The sequence below is a fragment of the Carlito syrichta genome, unplaced genomic scaffold, assembly GCF_000164805.1.
Source record: "Carlito syrichta isolate Samal-C Ts95f unplaced genomic scaffold, Tarsius_syrichta-2.0.1 Scaffold305117, whole genome shotgun sequence".
Taxonomy (NCBI): domain Eukaryota; kingdom Metazoa; phylum Chordata; class Mammalia; order Primates; family Tarsiidae; genus Carlito; species Carlito syrichta.
In genome coordinates this window covers 788349-806501 of record NW_007249213.1, presented here as the reverse complement: position 1 = coordinate 806501, position 18153 = coordinate 788349, and the positions used below count along the sequence as shown (strand labels likewise).

The 18153-nt window shown below is 45.0% G+C and overlaps 1 protein-coding gene across 1 annotated transcript in view; it reads left to right on the top strand.

Annotated features, from left to right (window-relative positions):
* Window positions 1–15382, top strand: part of PIK3R6 (phosphoinositide-3-kinase regulatory subunit 6) — a 48326-nt gene extending 32944 nt beyond the window's left edge. The window contains exons 16-19 of the mRNA XM_008061149.2: window positions 921–1011; window positions 3538–3653; window positions 14564–14676; window positions 15216–15382. Coding sequence (XP_008059340.1) covers window positions 921–1011; window positions 3538–3653; window positions 14564–14676; window positions 15216–15372 — 477 coding nt within the window. The 3' untranslated portion in view covers window positions 15373–15382. The remainder of the gene's footprint in view (window positions 1–920; window positions 1012–3537; window positions 3654–14563; window positions 14677–15215) is intronic.
* Window positions 15383–18153: the final 2771 nt, after the last annotated feature.

The following is an 18153-nucleotide window of genomic DNA, read 5'->3' as shown; positions in this document are numbered from 1 at the left end:
AAAAATTAGCCAGGCGTGGTAGCGCGTGCCTGTAGTTCCAGCTACTTAGAAGGCTGAGGCAGAAGGATCGCCAGAGCCCAGTAGGTCGATGCTGGGATGACCATGAGTGTGCCACTGCACTCCAGCCTGGGCAACGGAGTGAGACTCCAACTCAAAAAATAAAAAAGGGAGGGTGAGGGAGTAGGCCTCAAGGATATGCAAGGAAAGCAGACAGAGCCAAAGTACCTTCTGCCCCTTTTCTTTCTTTGTTTTTTTTTTTGAGTCGGAGTCTCACTCTGTCACCCAGACTGGAGTGACAGCCTCCACCTGCTGGGCTACGGCAATCCTTCAGCCTCAGCCTTCCAAGTAGCTGGAACTACAGGCGCACGCTACCACGCCCAGCTAATTTTTTATTTTATTGTAGAGATGAGGTCTCACCAAGTTGCCCAGGCGGGTCTCGAACCCGCGGACTCAGGCAATCCACTCACCTAAGCCTCCCAAAGTGCTGGGATTACAGGCTGAGCCACCAAACCTGGCTTCTGCCCCTTTTCTTGAAGCTACCCTGTTTCCTAGCTCCCCTAGAGTTTTGCTGGGATGGATATGTTAAGTTGGCCTTACATGGAGAGGAGGAGGTGATCTAATTTGAGGAATAAGAGGGCTGATCCATTCCTTAAAAATGTCTTCTTCACTAGCTGACCAGATACCTGAACTGATCTCATAAACCTTGATTTCTTTGAGTCTGGAAGGCTGAACATACCCTCCGGGGCTCAGGGTGCTGTAAGCCTTTACCTGCTATCCTCTCATGGGACCTTAGTGACACGAAAAAGACTATTGGGGTGGGCAGAAAGCAGGGGAGAAAGACAAGATGGTGGATGTGGGGATGTGGGAGAAGGGGAGATGTCCTGAGGACCCCCCACTTGTTCCTCAATCCCTCTCCCCAGGCCCTGCTCAGCCACCGGCCCCGAGAGGTCAGCCTTTCCCTGCGGGCCACCGGGCTGGTCCTAAAGGCCATTCCAGCCAGTGACACGGAAGGTGAGGAGCTGGGAATGCAGAGCAAAGAAAGACAGAAGGGACTAGAAGGGAGACATTGAGGAGACAGGAGGAGAGAGGGTCGAGTGATGGGACATGGAGGTGCAGTCCTACATCTCCTCTAGGGTCCCAGAACTGGAACCAGACCCAAGGCTGGGTACTGGTGCTGCCCTGGGGGAAGCATGATCTCTGCCCTCAAGTTGCTGACCCTCAAGTCACCCATACACTAGCACTGACCTCTGCAGTCTGATGAGACATAGCTGGAGGGTGGAGGCCCTCAGGAAGGTGTTGCAGTTGGCCTCTTGCCTCTGACTTGGGCCTACAGGCCTAGTTGCATTCTGTTTGGAAATTTTGAATGTTGAATGTCATTCCAAAATAATAATAATAATAAAAGATGCCTTTTTATGTGCATATAGTAAATTTAAAATACTAGCTCCTATTGTGAGACCCCTGGTCTGCTGGAATAATGCAAAAGATGACAACATGCGTTTCTAACTATTGCATACGCTTACCAGAGGCCAGGCAGTGTTCCGTGTTAAACATTTGAACTCTCTTAAGCATGTTAACCCTAAGAGATAGGTATTGTTAGCATTAGCAACTTTCCATTGGAGAGGAAACCAAAGCAAAGAGAGTAACTTACCCAAGGTCACTTCTGTGAGGCAGAGTTGGAACTGGAATTTAAGCCCAGGCATTCTCTCATGGGCGTGAAAGTCCACGTTCCTGACCACTGCCCTGCATCACCTTCCCCAGACCTACCAAATCTTGAGACTAGACTGAAGGGATGTTACCCATAGATGCTTGCAGAAGATCATTTCAGCACCAACAAGAATGTTTCCTCTGGAAGAATTCTATCTCATTCACTCTATCCCCCGTGTCCTACACATGTCCTGGTACTTAGTAGATACTCAATTATTTTCTGAGTAACTGAAGTGCTACTTTACCCCAAAAATCTGTTTTAAAAATGAATAAATTTGGGCTGGGCTCAGTGGCTCAGCCTGTAATCCCAGCACTTTGGGAGGCCAAGGAGAGTAGATTGCCTGAGCCTGCGGGTTCAAGATCCACCTGGCTACCTTGGCGAGACCTCATCTCTACAAAAAATCAAAAGTTAGCCAGGTGTGGTAGCGCACACCTGTAGTTCCGGCTACTTGGAAGGCTGAGGCAGACGGATCACCAGAGTCCAGCAGATCGAGGCTGCGCAGGCCAGTAGCATGCCACTGCACTCCAGTGTGGGCGACAGAGTGAGACTCCAACTCAAAAAAAAAAAAGAAAGAATAAATTTGGAAAATTCCAGAAGAAACACAGAATGAAAGACACATTAGCCAGGCTGGAATGCTTATGAGGAAGCCAACTCTGATCCCACCTCTCTTATCCAACTACAGAGTAATTACTCTGTCTCTAAAATCCTCTGTAGCTTTGCTGGCATTCTGAGGATGACACTTCTCTATCTGTAATGCAGTTTTGCTCTTATATGGGCATCACAGCTCCTCAATTTTCTTGACATCTGGCACAAAGAAGGCACTTGAGAAATAATATCACTTCCTGATAAAATTGCTTCCAGGCGAGTTGACTTTATGGCCAACATATGAAATTCTATCCCAGCAAGACAATCCTTACCTGTAGACTTAACACCATGAAGGAGACATGTGACACGTAATTGTGGCAGTAGCTCATAACCCAGAGGTGGTTCAAGAGTGGAGATCAAGAGCGTGGGGCCTAGAGTCAGATGGGCAGGGCTCAAACTCCAGCTTTGCCATCTGTGTGATCTTGGGCAAGTTACTTGTGACCCCTCCTTGTTTCTTTTTTCATTTCTAAAATGGAGATAATCCATAGATACTAATTTGTGTACATACAGTAAATGATAAATGTTAGCTCTTGTTGTTAAAATTATATTCTTCCCATTTCTTTCACAAGACTCTTGTCCTTCCTACTCTAGACCCTATAGGACTGGTCTGGTGGGTGCCAGACCCTCCTTTGAGGCACAGACATCTATAAACCTTCTTTAGGTGGCAGGAAGAGATTAAGCCTGGCAGCAGTCATGCAATAATGATTTTCAACACATAATACACTATTAAGAAAATCAAAGAAACCCTCAAACTATTGAGATTAATGCCCCCTCTCGTTCCCTTGGTGCCTTTGTTCTATATAACATCCTGGGCTAGGCTCTCCTTATGTTTTCGCATGCCCAAGAGCTGCAGGGAAGTTCAACAGAACTATCTCCCTTTGAAAAGGAATGCAGGAGGAGATGAAGAAAGGGTGGTGAGGGGGGATTTGGGTTGGAGATGTCTGCTGGTCCTGAGGATACAGAAACTTAGTGGATTCACCAGGGAAGAAAGGTGGATGATTAGGGAGGGCCCAAAACTTCACAAGGTCCAAAGTGGAATTAGGAAGTGGGGCTGAGCAGGGTGCTCAAGAGGGTTAAATTGGGTGTGGGGGTGTCGAGATGGGTCCATCGAGGTCTTCTTAAGACCTGGAATCTCAAACTCCCCTATTCCCCTGGATGCCCATTCATAGCCTTCCAATCTCATTCAGTTTCAGGGTCCTCCTACTGTCCCCCATCTGCTGCTCCTGTTACAGACCACATGTGTCTGAATGTTAGTGTGACAGAGGTTGTCAAGTCCTCCAACTTGGCAGGAAGATCCTTCTCTGTAAGTACCAAGTAGACTGGGAAAGGGAGACAGTCAGATGGGAACAGAGTAGGTAGCTGGAAGCCCAGAGGGGAGGGATTCAGAAAAGGGAACTGACTTCTGAGCCTTCTGAGCCCTTGCTGTCAAAGTGGGTCTTCTTGTTGGAGAGAATCTGCTTTCATCAGTCTCTGAAATATTGAGCACCAACTGATATAAATAAAGCACTTTAAGTGTCAAGGCCTTCTCCTCCATCTGTTGACCGTTTGAGGACCCCAGACATACCCAGATAACTGCAAAATGCACCCTGTTCTGTCATCCCTAAAAACCACAGCACAGCCAGACTCCCAAACAATAGCCCAACTCTTGACCAAATCAAACCACTCTTTCAACCCCATTGTCCCTTTGTCCTTTTGTTTTTGCCCTTCTTGATACCTATTGATACAGACATAGGCCTGTCCATTTTCTCCCTACCTGATGACCTTCCTGGACTTCAATTGCCTACTCAGCTTGGCCTTGGAGGCCCATTTTTTCCTGAACCGTGTTCTCCCTGCATCCTCACCTCTCCTGTACCACCCACATGGCTGACACTCCACTTAGACCAAGCCACCCAAATGGCTCAATCTTCATGCCCAGACAGGTGACTGACTGCTCCTGGAATAAACCCTGCATCCACACTGGTCAGGGCCACAGTAAACTCACTATCTCCCTCTCCCCCACCCCCCAGGTCCCTCAGCCTTTTTCTTGTCCGCCCCCTCTGGGCTCTTCTCCATCTGTTTGGAGTTCTCATCTCTCTAGCACTGACCTCTTCCTCTCTACCACTCCTTCCTCTTAGTCTATACACATGCTCAGTCTTTTCCATTTTAGAAAGAAAAAAAAAAAACAACTCAGACATGACCCCAACTCAGACATGACCCAACTACCTCTCTAGCTACCTGCTGTATCTCCTTCTTTCCCTTCCCAGTCAAGATCCTTGAAATAAACCTCTAGAAGAGTTTCCATTCCCTTGTAAATAATTATTTTATCCACAACCATCTGCTTAGACACATCCCACTGTGGCAAAGTTACCTTCAGGCCTGGCACAGTGGCTCAAGCCTGTAATCCCAGCACCTTGGAAGGCCAAGGCAAGAGAATTACCTGAGCCCATGGATTCGAGACCAGCCTGGGCAACATGGTGAGACCTCATCTCTACAATAAAAATTTTTTTTAAAAATTAGCCTGGCATGGTAGCGCGCGCCTGTAGTTCCGGCTACTTGGAAGGCTGAGGAGGAAGGATCTCTGGAGCCCAGCAGGTCAACACTGGGGTGTCCGTGAGCATACCACTGCACTCCAGCCTGGGTAACAGAGTGAATCTCCAACTCAAAAAAAAAAAAAAAAAATTACCTCCATGTTGCCAAGACCAATGGTCACTTTTTAGTCTTTATATTTCTCTCTGTTTTTAAACAGGTAACATTTTAACCCATAAACAAAAGTTTTAATATTTATTTGGGGAATACAAAAAGCATAAAGAAGTAAATTCACTAGTAGTCCTAATACCTGGAGAGGATGACTATTAACATTTTCAGGTGTAAACACTCAGCCTTTTTGTCTATGTATTTTGGCATAATTGATAGGTACAGTACATAGCCTTGTGAATATGCAATGGTGAGACCTTGTTTATAACATTAAATATGTTTTGTGTCATTATGTATATTTCATTAGATATTATGTATGGTTGTTTAATACCTGTATAATTATTTAAATGAATTCTAATAACACATTTCTCATTTTTCACTCTTACAAGCAAACTGTGAGGAACATTTTAGGGATAAATATGTACTAACAAATCATTGTTATACTTTTTTAAAAAAATGCCTAGAGGCTCAGCCTGTAATCCCAGCACTTTGGGAGACCGAGGCAAGTGGATTGCCTGAGCCCGTGGGTTCAAGACTAGCCCAGGCAACTTGGCAAGACGTCGTCTCTACAATAAATAAAAAATCAACCAGGCATGGTAGCATGCGCCTATAGTTCTTGGAAGACTGAGGTGGAAGGATCACCAGAGCCCAGAAGGTTGACGCTAGGGTGTCCGTGCGTGTACCACTTCACTCCAGCCTGGGCGACAGAGTGAGACTCCAACTCAAAAAAATTTTTTAAAAATGCCTAGAAGTGAAATCACTGAGTCAGATGGTATCCTTTTTAAATATTTTGCCAAATTTTCCTCCAGAAAGTCTAAACCAAGTTCTGCCCTCACTGCTGTGTTTGAGTGCCAATTTTGCAACACAATTAACATACTGATTGATTTTTTTTATCTTTGCAAATTTGATTTTCAAACTTTTCATTTTTTGTTTCTTTATTACTAATTAATAAAGTTGAACAATTCTTGTATTTATTGATAATTTCTATTTATTTCATTCATGTATTTCCTATTTGTATTCTCACCCCATATTAACATATTTTATGAGGACATTAGCCCCTTGTCATATATTTTGGAAATACTTTTCCCAGTTTGACTTTTAATGCTTTTGAAATTTACCTAACATTTTATATTGTGATGTAACAAAATCTACCAGTCATTTCCTTTAATTATTTTTTATTCTTATATGATTATATATTACATCTCTAAATACTATGTCTTATAAATTTAAGATGTATTGTAATTTTACATATTACTAAGGAAGTAACAGTGCCTCCTATACTTTGAACAATGCTTTCTTATCACATTGGTTGCAAAATATTTTATAATTTCACCAACATTAAAATATGGGGGAAAATGTGTTTTAGAATTAATGAAAATGGCATGCCTGTTTAATAGTGGTATGTTGCTCCTTTGTCATGGTTTTATTTCTTCTTTTATTTACTCATCTTAAACATCTTTGTTTTATAATCTGATTTATGAATTAACAGTATCTATAATATCAGGAATCTAGTCCTTCTGTTTATTGGGTTCACTGACCCCCATGGTAGCTAATTCTTATGTTTCCTCAGTTATGAGCTCATATTTCTTGGGGCTTAATCTGTGGGAAACCTGGGTAGAAAAATTGTCCTTCTAGAGAAATTCTGTATTTGCTCTTGCCAAGTGTCCCAGAGGTGTTATCAGTCCAGGACCATATTTTGAGGTCATTTCTGGTTCAGAAATTTCCAGATCATGAAGATAATATAAATGTGTACTCTAAATCCACAGGACAGGCTTGTGGCTAAGAATCTCCAGGAAAGACTTTTCTTTCTCACTCACAGCACAGGCTAAAGCAGACAGGCTTCCCTGTGATCTCCTATTTCTGCTGGGGTTATTTGTTTGTTTTGTTTTTCTAATCTAGTCTTTCACTGAGAGTGTAGCCTTCGAGGATTCTTGAGAGGAATCTCAGTTTCAAATCCCTGCTTCATGTGGACCCAAGCCCTTGTCTCCTGTCTCCAGTCCTCCATGGCTGTTGAAACCTAAGTCCTCTTGATTCCTGAGATTAGCCAATGTCCCTGGGTCAGCCAAAGCACCTGATTTACATGATCTCAACTTCTTTAGAATTTATTATTTTCTTCATTACCTGGTACATGATCAATTTTTAAATATCCTGTGGCAACTAAAAAATACGCATGTGTTTTCTGTCTATAGAATATATAAAATTAGATGCTTAATTATTAAGTGAAACACATAATATTACTGTAATCTACAAATTAAAAAGGATTTTTTTTGTCCACTATATACATCTAAAACTGAGAGAAGTTTGTTGACATTCTCACTACAATTTTGATTTTGGCAATTCTATCTCACTTTCTCTGAACCTGAATTTTCTTTTAGCTTTTGATGATGTGATGCCTACTTATGCCCAGTCTGTATATGAAGACTGGTTTTGTTTTGTTTTGTTTTGTTTTTTCCTCATTGGAAATTTTAGATACTGAATTTCATAGAGGGTTCTGCATGTCACAGAATATACCTTGGTAGAATTTTTTTTCATTCATTATTTTGAACCTTTGATGGACATTGTCAATCTGGAGACTTGCATCTTTTGGTTCTGAGGTCTTTCCTAATATAATCTTTAAAATAATTTTCTTCCTTTTATTCTTTGCTGTTTATTTCTGGAACTATGAATAGCCAGGTGTTCAACCTCCTAGACTGATGCTCTAATTTTCTCATCTTTTCTCTCTCATTGTCCTTCTCTTTGTTATTTCTTCAACTTTGGAAGAGTTTTGACTGTCTAAATTTCAAGAACTTTTTCTTGCTTTCTGTTTATTCATTTTTAATAACATTATAGCTTCATAGATATGGTATCTTCTCTTCTCTCTCTAAAGATATGAATTATGATTGAATTGAAATTTTCTTCTGCACCCTGATTCATGCCTAATTCCTCTGAATTATTGTTTTGTGTTTGCTTGTTGTGATCCCTCTATCTCTTCCTCTCCTTTTCTCTATTTTTAATGTTCTAATTCAAGAGTGGGGCACTGAGTCAATGGTGGGCTTCTCAGTGGGCAGTTAGAGGCTATGGTCCTAACCCAAATGTCAGTATCTGCAAATTTCCTTGCTAGGACGGTTTTATTTTTCCAGAAATGAGTCCTTTGGGCCCCTACCTTGGGGCATGGAGGGGCCTGGAGTGGGGGATAAATAGGCCTCCTGGTGTCTGTCATCTGAAGCTGGATTGGACTAGGGGACTGGGGGGGTCTCACCATTCAGTGAGCAAACGTTCATGTCATCCATCTATTTGGAATACAGCACCTCACTCTTCCATTTGTGTTGTTCCCAAGTCCCAGACTCTCTGGTTCTGTTTCTCTGGTTTCTGTGGCAGGGGAAGGGTTCACTGATTGCTTCGCTGAGTGGGAGATTAGCAATCTAACTGCTGCTCATGCTGGCTTTCAATAGATTTCCCTTTATCAGTCTCCCTCTCATCCATCTGTGGAGCCAGGTACCTGCAGCTCTTAAGCCTTTCCAGAGTTTTGAAACTTTTCCAAAGTGTCCTTATGTTTGACCTTCCTCTTCTATGATGAGTTATTCACTGCCATTTATCTGTCCTTTCTCTGTACTACAATATTGTGGTCTAGGACTTTAGGTATCTTCTAGACTCATTAAAGGTGAACCTCCATGTTTTAAGGTGAATTACAAGAAGGAAAAGAAAATGAGAAACTATACACTGTGCCATTTTGAAATCAGAGATTCTCATCTCTTTATTTTTAAAACCTTTCAAATTTTATTTTAAATATGCCTCTCATAAATAGCATATAATTGGATTTTGTTCTGAGTCAATCTGAAAGTCTTTGTGGTTTTTATTAATATGGTAAAAAACACATAACATAAAATTTGCCATCTTACCATGTTAAAGTATACAGTACAATGGTGTTAAGTATATTCTCACTGTTATGAAATGCATTTGTTTGGTTTTTTTAACAAATGAAAGTTTAATCCACTGACTAACTTTATGTTCTATTTGGTCATACTCTGCCATTTTATGTGGTACTTTTTGAGCTTTGTAAATGATTTTTGCTTTTTTGCTTCTTTTTGCTATAGTGCTCAGGTTTTGTGTGCTCACCACCCACCTCCGATGATTGGGAAGTTATTTGTACTTATTTTTCTATTAGTGGTTACTTTAAATTCAAAATATGTGTATTTGAAACTATACTTATCTATGACTATTTCAATGAAGCTGGCTTCTAACACCATCATAGATATTGTCTTAAGCTTTATATTCCCTTGGTCAACTTAGAATGAGTTCCACCAACTAGAACTCAAGCCCCGCTCACTGAATCTTTAAACACTCTGAATCCAAAAATTTGGAGACATCAATTTCTTGCAGTTTTTATTCTACATGTTTGATTGTTACTTTCTGACCTCTTCCCCTGACCAACTTTTCCTAAATATTTAAGTAGCTACTGTTCTCAACCTCTATCCATGGCTCCCTTCTTTTTTCATTCCCTGTTCTATCAAACCCGCACACAAGAATTTAGTCCCATTTGTTAGGGACTCCCAAATCTGTGTCTCTTGATCTGACATTCACCCCCTGAGTTCCTGACCTAGCATGTAACTAGATTAGCATGAACTAGGTGTTCCATAACCCTCAAACTCAAGATATTGAAAACCAAAGCCAGTACCTTCTAATAGCTAAGTGTTCTCTAGAGCCAAACTCCTGCATTCAGATCTTGGCTCTGCCATTTACCAGTTTCATGATGTTAGACAAATTCCTCAGTCTCTCTGTGCCTCAGTCCCATTATGCATGATGGAGAGACAATTGTCCCTCAGTATCCATGAGGGATTGGTTCCAGGACCTCCACAGATACCAAAATCCAACGATGCTCAAGTCCCTTATGGTCAGCCCTCTGAATCTACAGATTCTGGATACTCGGATACGGAAGGCCAACTGTAATAGCATAACCTGCCTCTTTCAGCTGTTGTAACCATGGCATGCAAAGCTCTCAGAAGAGGGCTTGGCCAAGTAAGCACATATGTGTTAGTAGTTGTTTTTATGCCATACTCACTTTAGATTCCCCCGCTCAGTTAATGGTACCATAATTAATCAGTCACCTCTGCTGGAAACCTGGGAGTCTGATGCCTCCTCTTCCTTACTTCCCCATGTCCTGCTGGAACACTTCTCAAATCTTCCCCTTCCTCTCCATCCTTCTTCTGGCCCAGCTAGGTGACCAACCATCCCAGTTTGCCTGGGACCGAGGGGATTTCCTGGACTTGATATTTTCTTTCTTTCTTTCTTTCTTTTTTGTTTGAGTCTCACTCTGTCACTCAGGCTGGAGTGCAGTGGCATGGTCATGGCCACCCCAGCGTCGACCTGCTGGGTTCCGGCAATCCTTCCTCCTCAGTCTTCCAAGTAGCCAGAACTACAGGTACACGCTACCACACCCAGCTAATTTTTTATTTATCGTAGAGACGAGGTCTTGCCAAGTTGCCCGGACTGGTCTCGAACCCGCAGACTCAGGAATTCCACTCGCCCCGGCCTCCCAAAGTGCTGGGATTACAGGCTAAACCACCAAGCCCGGCCTGGACTTGATACTTTCAGTGTTAAAACCAGGAAAGTCCCAACCATATAAGGACAAGTCAGTCATCCTAGGTCTGACCTTCACCTGTCAATACAATAGCTTCCCAGTTGGTGTCCATGGCACCACTTGGATGCTCCTTGAGTCCACCTTCCATGTATCTGTCCACATCACCCCATTTTTAAAACCCTCCCATTATTTCCTATTTTCCAAGAGCATAAAAACTCTTTGGTGTTACATAGCTTGGCTCTTATTCCTCTCCATCTGCAGCCCTGGCCACTCCCTGCAGGCCTTTCCCACTACAGTGTTTGGAAATGTTCCTGAGGTCGTACTCTGTGCCTCTATCCACACTGGCTGTTTGACCTGAAACCACATGCCTCCCTTCCTCTTCCCACCTTCTTTTTGTAACTCCTACTCATCCTGCTAGATGAGACGCAGGTGTCATCTCCCCAGAGGCCCTTCCTGATGCTCTTCCCCATTCCCTCCACATCTTCCACCTCCTTCCTCCGCCTAGGTGAACTAGCAGCCCCACCTCTGCTGCCATGGAACCCTTGCAACACAGCCGTGGGAGGATTTGTGACACTGTACATGGCAAGATCTTTATCAACAGCCAGTGAGCTCCCTGGGCTCAGGGCCCTCATCTTAGTACCCCATCTCCCCCGGTACTCTGCTGTCTGACACACAGTGGAGGCTCACCAGATGTTTGTTGAATCACCTAGTCCCTGCTCCACCTCATCTTTCCAAGGCAGCCTAACCATTGTAAGAGAGCTCTGATAGGCTGTGAGATTTATTGTCTAGAGTAGAAACCGTCCTTCCCCGAGGGTAGCCCAATACTTAAGCTTTAGGCTCCAAAGTGGACTAATTTACCCTTATGTTGTATTTCCTCTTTCAAGTCAGTTCCTTAAAGTAGTTTCTGTTTTGGTTTTTTTTTGAGTTGGAGTCTCACTCAGTCACCCAGACTGGAGTGCAGTGGCCGCTCCCGGCCACCGCAGCCTCAACCTGCTGGGCTCTGGCGATCCTTCCGCCTCAGCCTTCCAAGTAGCTGTAATTACAGGCGTGCGCTACCATACCCGGCTAATTTTGTTGGTTTATTGTAGAGATAAGGTCTTGCCAAGTTGCCCAGGCAAGTCTCGAATCCGCAGGCTCAGGCAATTCACTCACCTCGGCCTCCTAAAGCGCAGGATTACAGGCTGAGCCACCGAGCCCGGCAGTTTCTGTTTTTAATGGCCCCTTTAAACTACGTAGATAGAGGCTTTTTTTTAAAATCTAAATTTATTATTCCTGCAAGTTCCCTTTTATCTCTGCACTGACTTGCTGGGGGAAAATTTTAGTAGCTGTGCTTTCCTCTTGGAATGAGGTGGGTCTGGATGCATGTTCTGTCCAAGAGGACATAACCATATCCACTGAGCAGCAGGGAGAAGCTCATGGTAACCTGGAGTAAAGATATTTCCGGCTCAGAGAACAGTATGGGCAAGGGCACTGTGACTGGCTCAGTGAGTTTAAAACTCAGTGAGTTTAAAACAGAGATATGACCTTGGCTGGATTGGAAGTTGGATATGGAAGAGTAGTGGGAAATAAGGCAGGAGCAGAAGAATTGAGACTTCAGAGTGTGGAAGGCAGGAAGCCACCAACAGAGAACAGGAGACAATTAGCATTTTGCTAATCCCTCATTTGGCTGAGACCAGGAGCCTCTGAAAATTCTGTATCTGACCCCTCCCACTGGCTTCCCTGGGCACATATACAGAATGAATTCCAAGACTCCTGTGGTCTTTATGAGCCAAAGCCAAGCAGGTGGGTGTGTCTAGGCATGCAGACCACAAGGAGAAAAATGAAAGGCATCTGTCTACACTATGGGCAGGAGGGAGGAGGCCCTAAGACTTCATGTGATTATCTAGAGGGTGGGTCTGGGTCTGTGGGTAGATCGTGGAGGCCCAGATGCTGTGGTGACTCCTACAGCATCCTGAGGCAGGAGAGGGATCTAGTCGAGAGCCAGGGAGCTGGGTCCTACAGCCACCCGTGTGTCGCCTTCAGCAAGCGGGCACATTCTTTCCCTCCAGGCCTGTCTCCTCACCTCTGGAAACCATGAGTTTCCCTCACCAGGTGCCCTCAGATTAGGTGCAACCCCATTAACTATGGTAAACTAAATACACCTGACTCTCCCCTACCCCCGTGCAATCTCTTAAGATATTTCTGGAAGGTCACAGGTGGACATCTTAGTACTGCCAACCATCAAGGTAGCTGTCCAGTCAGTGCCCTCTAGGTTTCTCTGCCTGACCCCCTGACCACACCTGCTCATCATAACTGAGAACTCCAGGGTACCAGCAGGGGCAAAGTCTTCTCTCCCCTGCTGTTACCCTTTCTCGTGGAGTCCTCCCATCTTACAGAGGTTTTGGTAAATCTTACTGTCTTTACTCATAACCCACTTATTCAGACTCACAAGAGGCTGTGAATAGGGTAGTGAGAGGTAGGGGCTTGGCCTAGGAGACAATTAAGGAAAGAAAGAACCTTCATGGCTTCTCCTTCCCCTCTGACAACTGAGGCTTCATTACTGAGTCCATTATTTATGCTTTGCCCCTTCTCAGAAAATTATAATATGTCATAATAAACTCCCAACATTAATTAGAACTTTTACCATGTATTTGGGCACTGTTCCAGGTATTTAACATATACTGTCTCATTTAATCTTTATAACAGTCCTAAAAAGTAGCACACAGAGATTAAGAAACATGGCCAAGGTCACACAGCTAAAAAGTGGCAGAGCCAGGATTAGAACCGGGTAATCTGGTTTAGAGACTGTGCTCTTTCTTTTTTTTCCCAATTGTTTGTTTGTTTATTGTAGAGATGAGGTCTTGCCAACTGCCCAGGCTGGTCTCAAATCCCTGGGCTCAGGCAATCCTCTTGCCCTTGGACTTCCAAATCCCTGGGATTACGGGCGTGAGCCACCATGCCAGACTATGTTCCTGGCCCTCCTCCGAAGAGATTCTTACATACTCTCCCCATAGACTTCTGGCTGGCGTACCCACAGCCCTACCAAAGTTCAGCTAAAATGGCTGGACATGCTTGCCTCACTCCCACCCCCGGTTTAGGCTGCTGCTCATGCCTCTGCTATGTGACAATGAAATGGTGGATTAACTCAGTGGTTCTCAACCCTGCCTACCTAGGGAGCTTTTTTAAAAAATGCCCGTACCTGGGCTTAACTACATACCACTTAAATCAGAGTCTCTAATTTTATGTTTTTGAAAGGTAATTTTCGTGGGGGTAGCCAGGTTTGAGATCGCTTGAGTAAGGTGAACTCTGAGGCCTCCAGCAACTCCAGTGTTCTGTGGTTGGAAATTACCCAAAGCGGTGGGCTATGCGTGGAATGGGCTAGTGATCTCTGATAGCCCTGTCTGGAACTCGAGATGCTCCAAGTTACCTGCCCAATGAATGTGAGGGGCCTCTCTGAGAAGGGGTTGGAAGGATGCCTGAGGCTGCTTTCCTTTCCTTTTGACCTGGCCTGAGGTTTGGGCATCCTTGGCTATTTTCTAGACTCTCTGTTTTTGCCACAGGTAAATAATGTTGTATGTACTTTAATGCTGAGAACTGTGATCAGGACTTACAAAACCCCCTGAAACATCCCCAAATTCCACACATAACAACATGCCTGTCATATATATAGGAAGTAATCAGAAAAAGTTTGTTGACGAAATCAACACTCAAACTTGGATAACTTGACAGCCTGGCAAGCACTAGCCACAGCATTCCCATTTGTGTTCACAATGAAGGATAACAGGCTGGGGAAAGAACTGCAGAAACAATGCAAGATCCAAGGGTCAGGGCAGCCTAGAAGCAGTTTATGCGGGGTCATCAATGCTCAGAGTCACTTGCTGGAAGAGCGCTGGGGACCCCATTTGATGGACCGATGAAACACACCAGATTCCAGGGGTAGGATTGTTGGCAAGGCCATCTGTTAGGCAAAGGTGACACTCACACGAGCTGTCTCTTTGTTGCAGACGGTGACGAACACCTTCCGGACAGCCAACATCCAGATCCAGAGCCAGGACCAGAGGTTGTTGACACTGTCGCTAGACAAGGACAATCGGCGCACCTTCAGGGATGTGGTCAGGTGAGGCTGAGCCTGCCTGCTGCTCCTAGGGGTTCGGGCCTCATGGTTAAACTGAAGCAGGAGCTGGCTTCTAGCCCAGGGCGCCTTGTCCGTGGCAGATCCCATGGCCAGTCAGGTATCCCTGGTGAGTACAGACTTAGGCCACTGCCCTATGACTTGAATCCAGGAAGAAGAGGCAAATAAATGGCTGATGCTGGGCAGCAGCTGATACTTAGTTTTCTCAAGAGTCCTGTGTGTATGTTCAGCCTGCAACCCTTCTGATCCAACCCCCTCTGTGGGCACGAACCCCTCTCACACAGGCTGACGTTCTGTTGCATCTGTGCCCCAGTGAACTAACCCTTTCTGGTTCCCCTGGGGAGGTATGTTTAGGTAAGGAGGGCATACACAGGGTAACTGGTCCAAGCATCTCCTAAGCCCAGGATGTTCTTTCTTGTTCTGATTCTTCCTTTTCCTTCTGCTTTACAATAGCAGCGATACTTTTTAAAGGCAGATTTGATCCCTGAGATTGGTTACCTGAGCTGGTCTCTCTCCACCCACAGATTTGAGGTTGCTCCCTGCCCAGAGCCATGTTCTGGGGCCCAGAAGTCCAAGGCACCGTGTCTCAATTCACAAGGGCAGAAGCAGATGGAAATGACCAAAGCTAAGCCCAAACCCCTTCTGATGCCCATCAACACATTCTCCGGCATCGTCCAGTGAACCTGCAGGGCAGCGGACTAGCTGAGTCTGAGAGCAGCAGGCCCAAGAGGAAGAATACACTACCCCACCAATCCCAAATACACCAACGACCAAAACAAGGCCTGACTCCAAGGGACAGCTTCTGGCCTTGGCCAGGATCCAGCAAGTACCTGGAAGCACAGGGAGCCTGCTATAGGGACTATGGGAGAGAAGGGTCACGTGAAGGCCCACAGATCACACTGCAAAGCAGCAGCTGCATGATAGCACACACACGAAGCCCAACTTCTCACACAAATGTCCACTCCTAGCCAGGCATGATGGCTCACATCTGAAAACCCAGCACTTTGGGAGGCTGAGGTGGAAGGATTACTTGAGTCCAGGAGTTTGAGACTAGCCTGGGCAACGTGGTAAAACCTTGTCTCTATAAAAATAAAAAAATAAGCCAGGCATGGTGGCATACATTTGTAGTCCTAGCCACAAAGGAGACTGAGGCAGGAAGATCGCTAGAGTCCAAGAGTTTGAAGCTGCAGTGAGCTATGATTGCACCACTGCTCTTCAGCCTGGGTGACAGCATGAGACCCTGTCTCTGGGAGAAAAAAAAAAAAGAAATCCACTCCTTCATTTATTTTAAATTTCCTCTTCTCTCACTCAAGTTCCCCACCCGGCCCTTAAAACCAAGGTCAGAGCTTCCCTCCCCTGGGCCACTCCCTACCTTCCCCACTCCCAGGCAGGGGTCTCTCCCACTTGAGAGGGAAATGTCCAATACAATAAATGCACACTAAAGTGTTTCTGCTTTTATCTAATACCCATCAATATTTGTATTTTAATAGAAACCAGGGTGGGGAGCAGTACTTAATATAACCCAATGAATCCACTTAGACCAGGTAAGAGTTCTGTGAAGTATGAACTAGCATGTTCTGTCTCCTGCCCCCTCCTCTCCTTATTCTCGTTAACTTAGGGACTCTCCTGAACAGCAGTGTCCCCAAACAGAGGTGGGAATGCAGGAGCCAGAGATTAAAGATATCAAAATTGGGGGCTTTTGAGTTCAAAACCTTACGTCCAGGTCACCCCCAGCACTAAGTATAGGGTGGAGGGAAAGAGAGAGAACAAAAAGGCTTGGACATGAGTCCATCCCTATCGCCCGGATGGAGTCCCAGAGGATGGCGATGGTAGGGGCAGTGGGAGAATCCCTTTTAAGTTTGGGAATCTAAGAGATGGAGCCCCTTTACTTTTGGCCTCATTGCCCGGGAGTGGGGCCAAGTCCCAGGGCACATTCTCAATGCCCAGGAGAGTATAAGAGGGGCTGCCTGGGAGGTACAGGCAGATGGGTCCAAGGGCAGACTTAGAAAGCACCCTGTGCCCCCATGGGACATAGGAAGCTGAAAAAGTTTTCTCAGGTAGCAGAAAGTAGACAAGCCCAAAGGGAAAGGGGTGCAGCTGTAGGCAGCAATGTGGAACATGGGTACCTCCATGGATGCCAGCAGGACAGAATGCCTACCTCCCAGTGGAGATAAGTCCAGGACAGGTCAGGACCCAGGATAGGCCAGGAGTGAGACGCCGATGGATGTGACATCCTCCACTGAAGCTGGCTGCAGCAGAACTGAGGGAGGAAGGGAATAGGGACAGTCCTGATGTGACCTGAAATGACTATGATATTGCTGAATTTGAGTGAGTTTGTCTGGAGGTAGCTAGATTTTATTTTTTCTGCCATTGGAGTGATGTGAACTGATTCATATTAATTTGAGCATTCACAATCATATTAATTTGAGCTTTTTAAGTAGACATCTACAGAATTTACCAGTTGTTCAGGTTAGATGAGGGCCCTGGGCCTCCGCGCCAACACACTGTCTACCAGCGAAAGCAAGTGGTAGACCAAATTGTGTCATGTATACAGACAAATGTGGCAGGTAGCCTCACTCCCGTCCCCTGACAAATGAAATTCTCTGAGCAAATCTTGTATAAAATGTTTCCTGAGTCAGTGACTGGACACTGGACCATTTTGGAGCAAACCTACTGGAAACTAAATTCTTATTCCCTGTTTGAGCAAGAGAGGAAATGCCTTGGGAAAAAAATTATACCCTCTCCATGTGACTTGGACACCACTAATTTCACCATTGAAAACCTATGTCTCATATCTGTTATGCTAATTAGTGAAGCCACTTCTGGTTGATCTAAGATTATTGAAGTGCTTATATTAGCTGTCTCTGGAATGTGGCTTTTTGATTAAATGCTAGCTAACCAGTTCTGGAGTGTGTAGTCCCAAACTAGGCACCTGACCACACCAGGTGTAGATTAAAGCTATCCAGTACATATATACTGTTCCTGGGGTTGTGAGTTCAGATCAGCTGCAGGAAGTGCCACACTTAATGACTGCCCCCAGCTGTTAGCCTTCTTTAAGCGTTGTTTCGGCTTTAAAAAACTGTCAACAAGATATGCCTCTTCCCAGAGCAGTAGGCATCCAATGAAACGGTTCTAGACCCTGGGGGCAAAAATATCTGCCTTCCTAGAGCTTTAATCCTGCGGGTGGTCATTGAGGGCGGTCATTCATCCAGGGGCATTTGAGTAAAGACTCAAAGTTAAGGGAGGGAGGCTCCTGGATTCCATTCACTCCATTCTCGCTCTTTCCACCCGACAGTTTTAATTGCCTGAAGCGGTCCAGGAATTTAGCTCGGGTTTCAGAGAGACACAGCCAGAGGTCGGGCGGGGCTAGTGACCTAGCTCAAAGCGCACCCTGTAGGCCCCAGGACGCGTCCCTCACGCACCTGCGCACGGGCGAGCGCGGAGGCAGCAGGATGTGGCAGG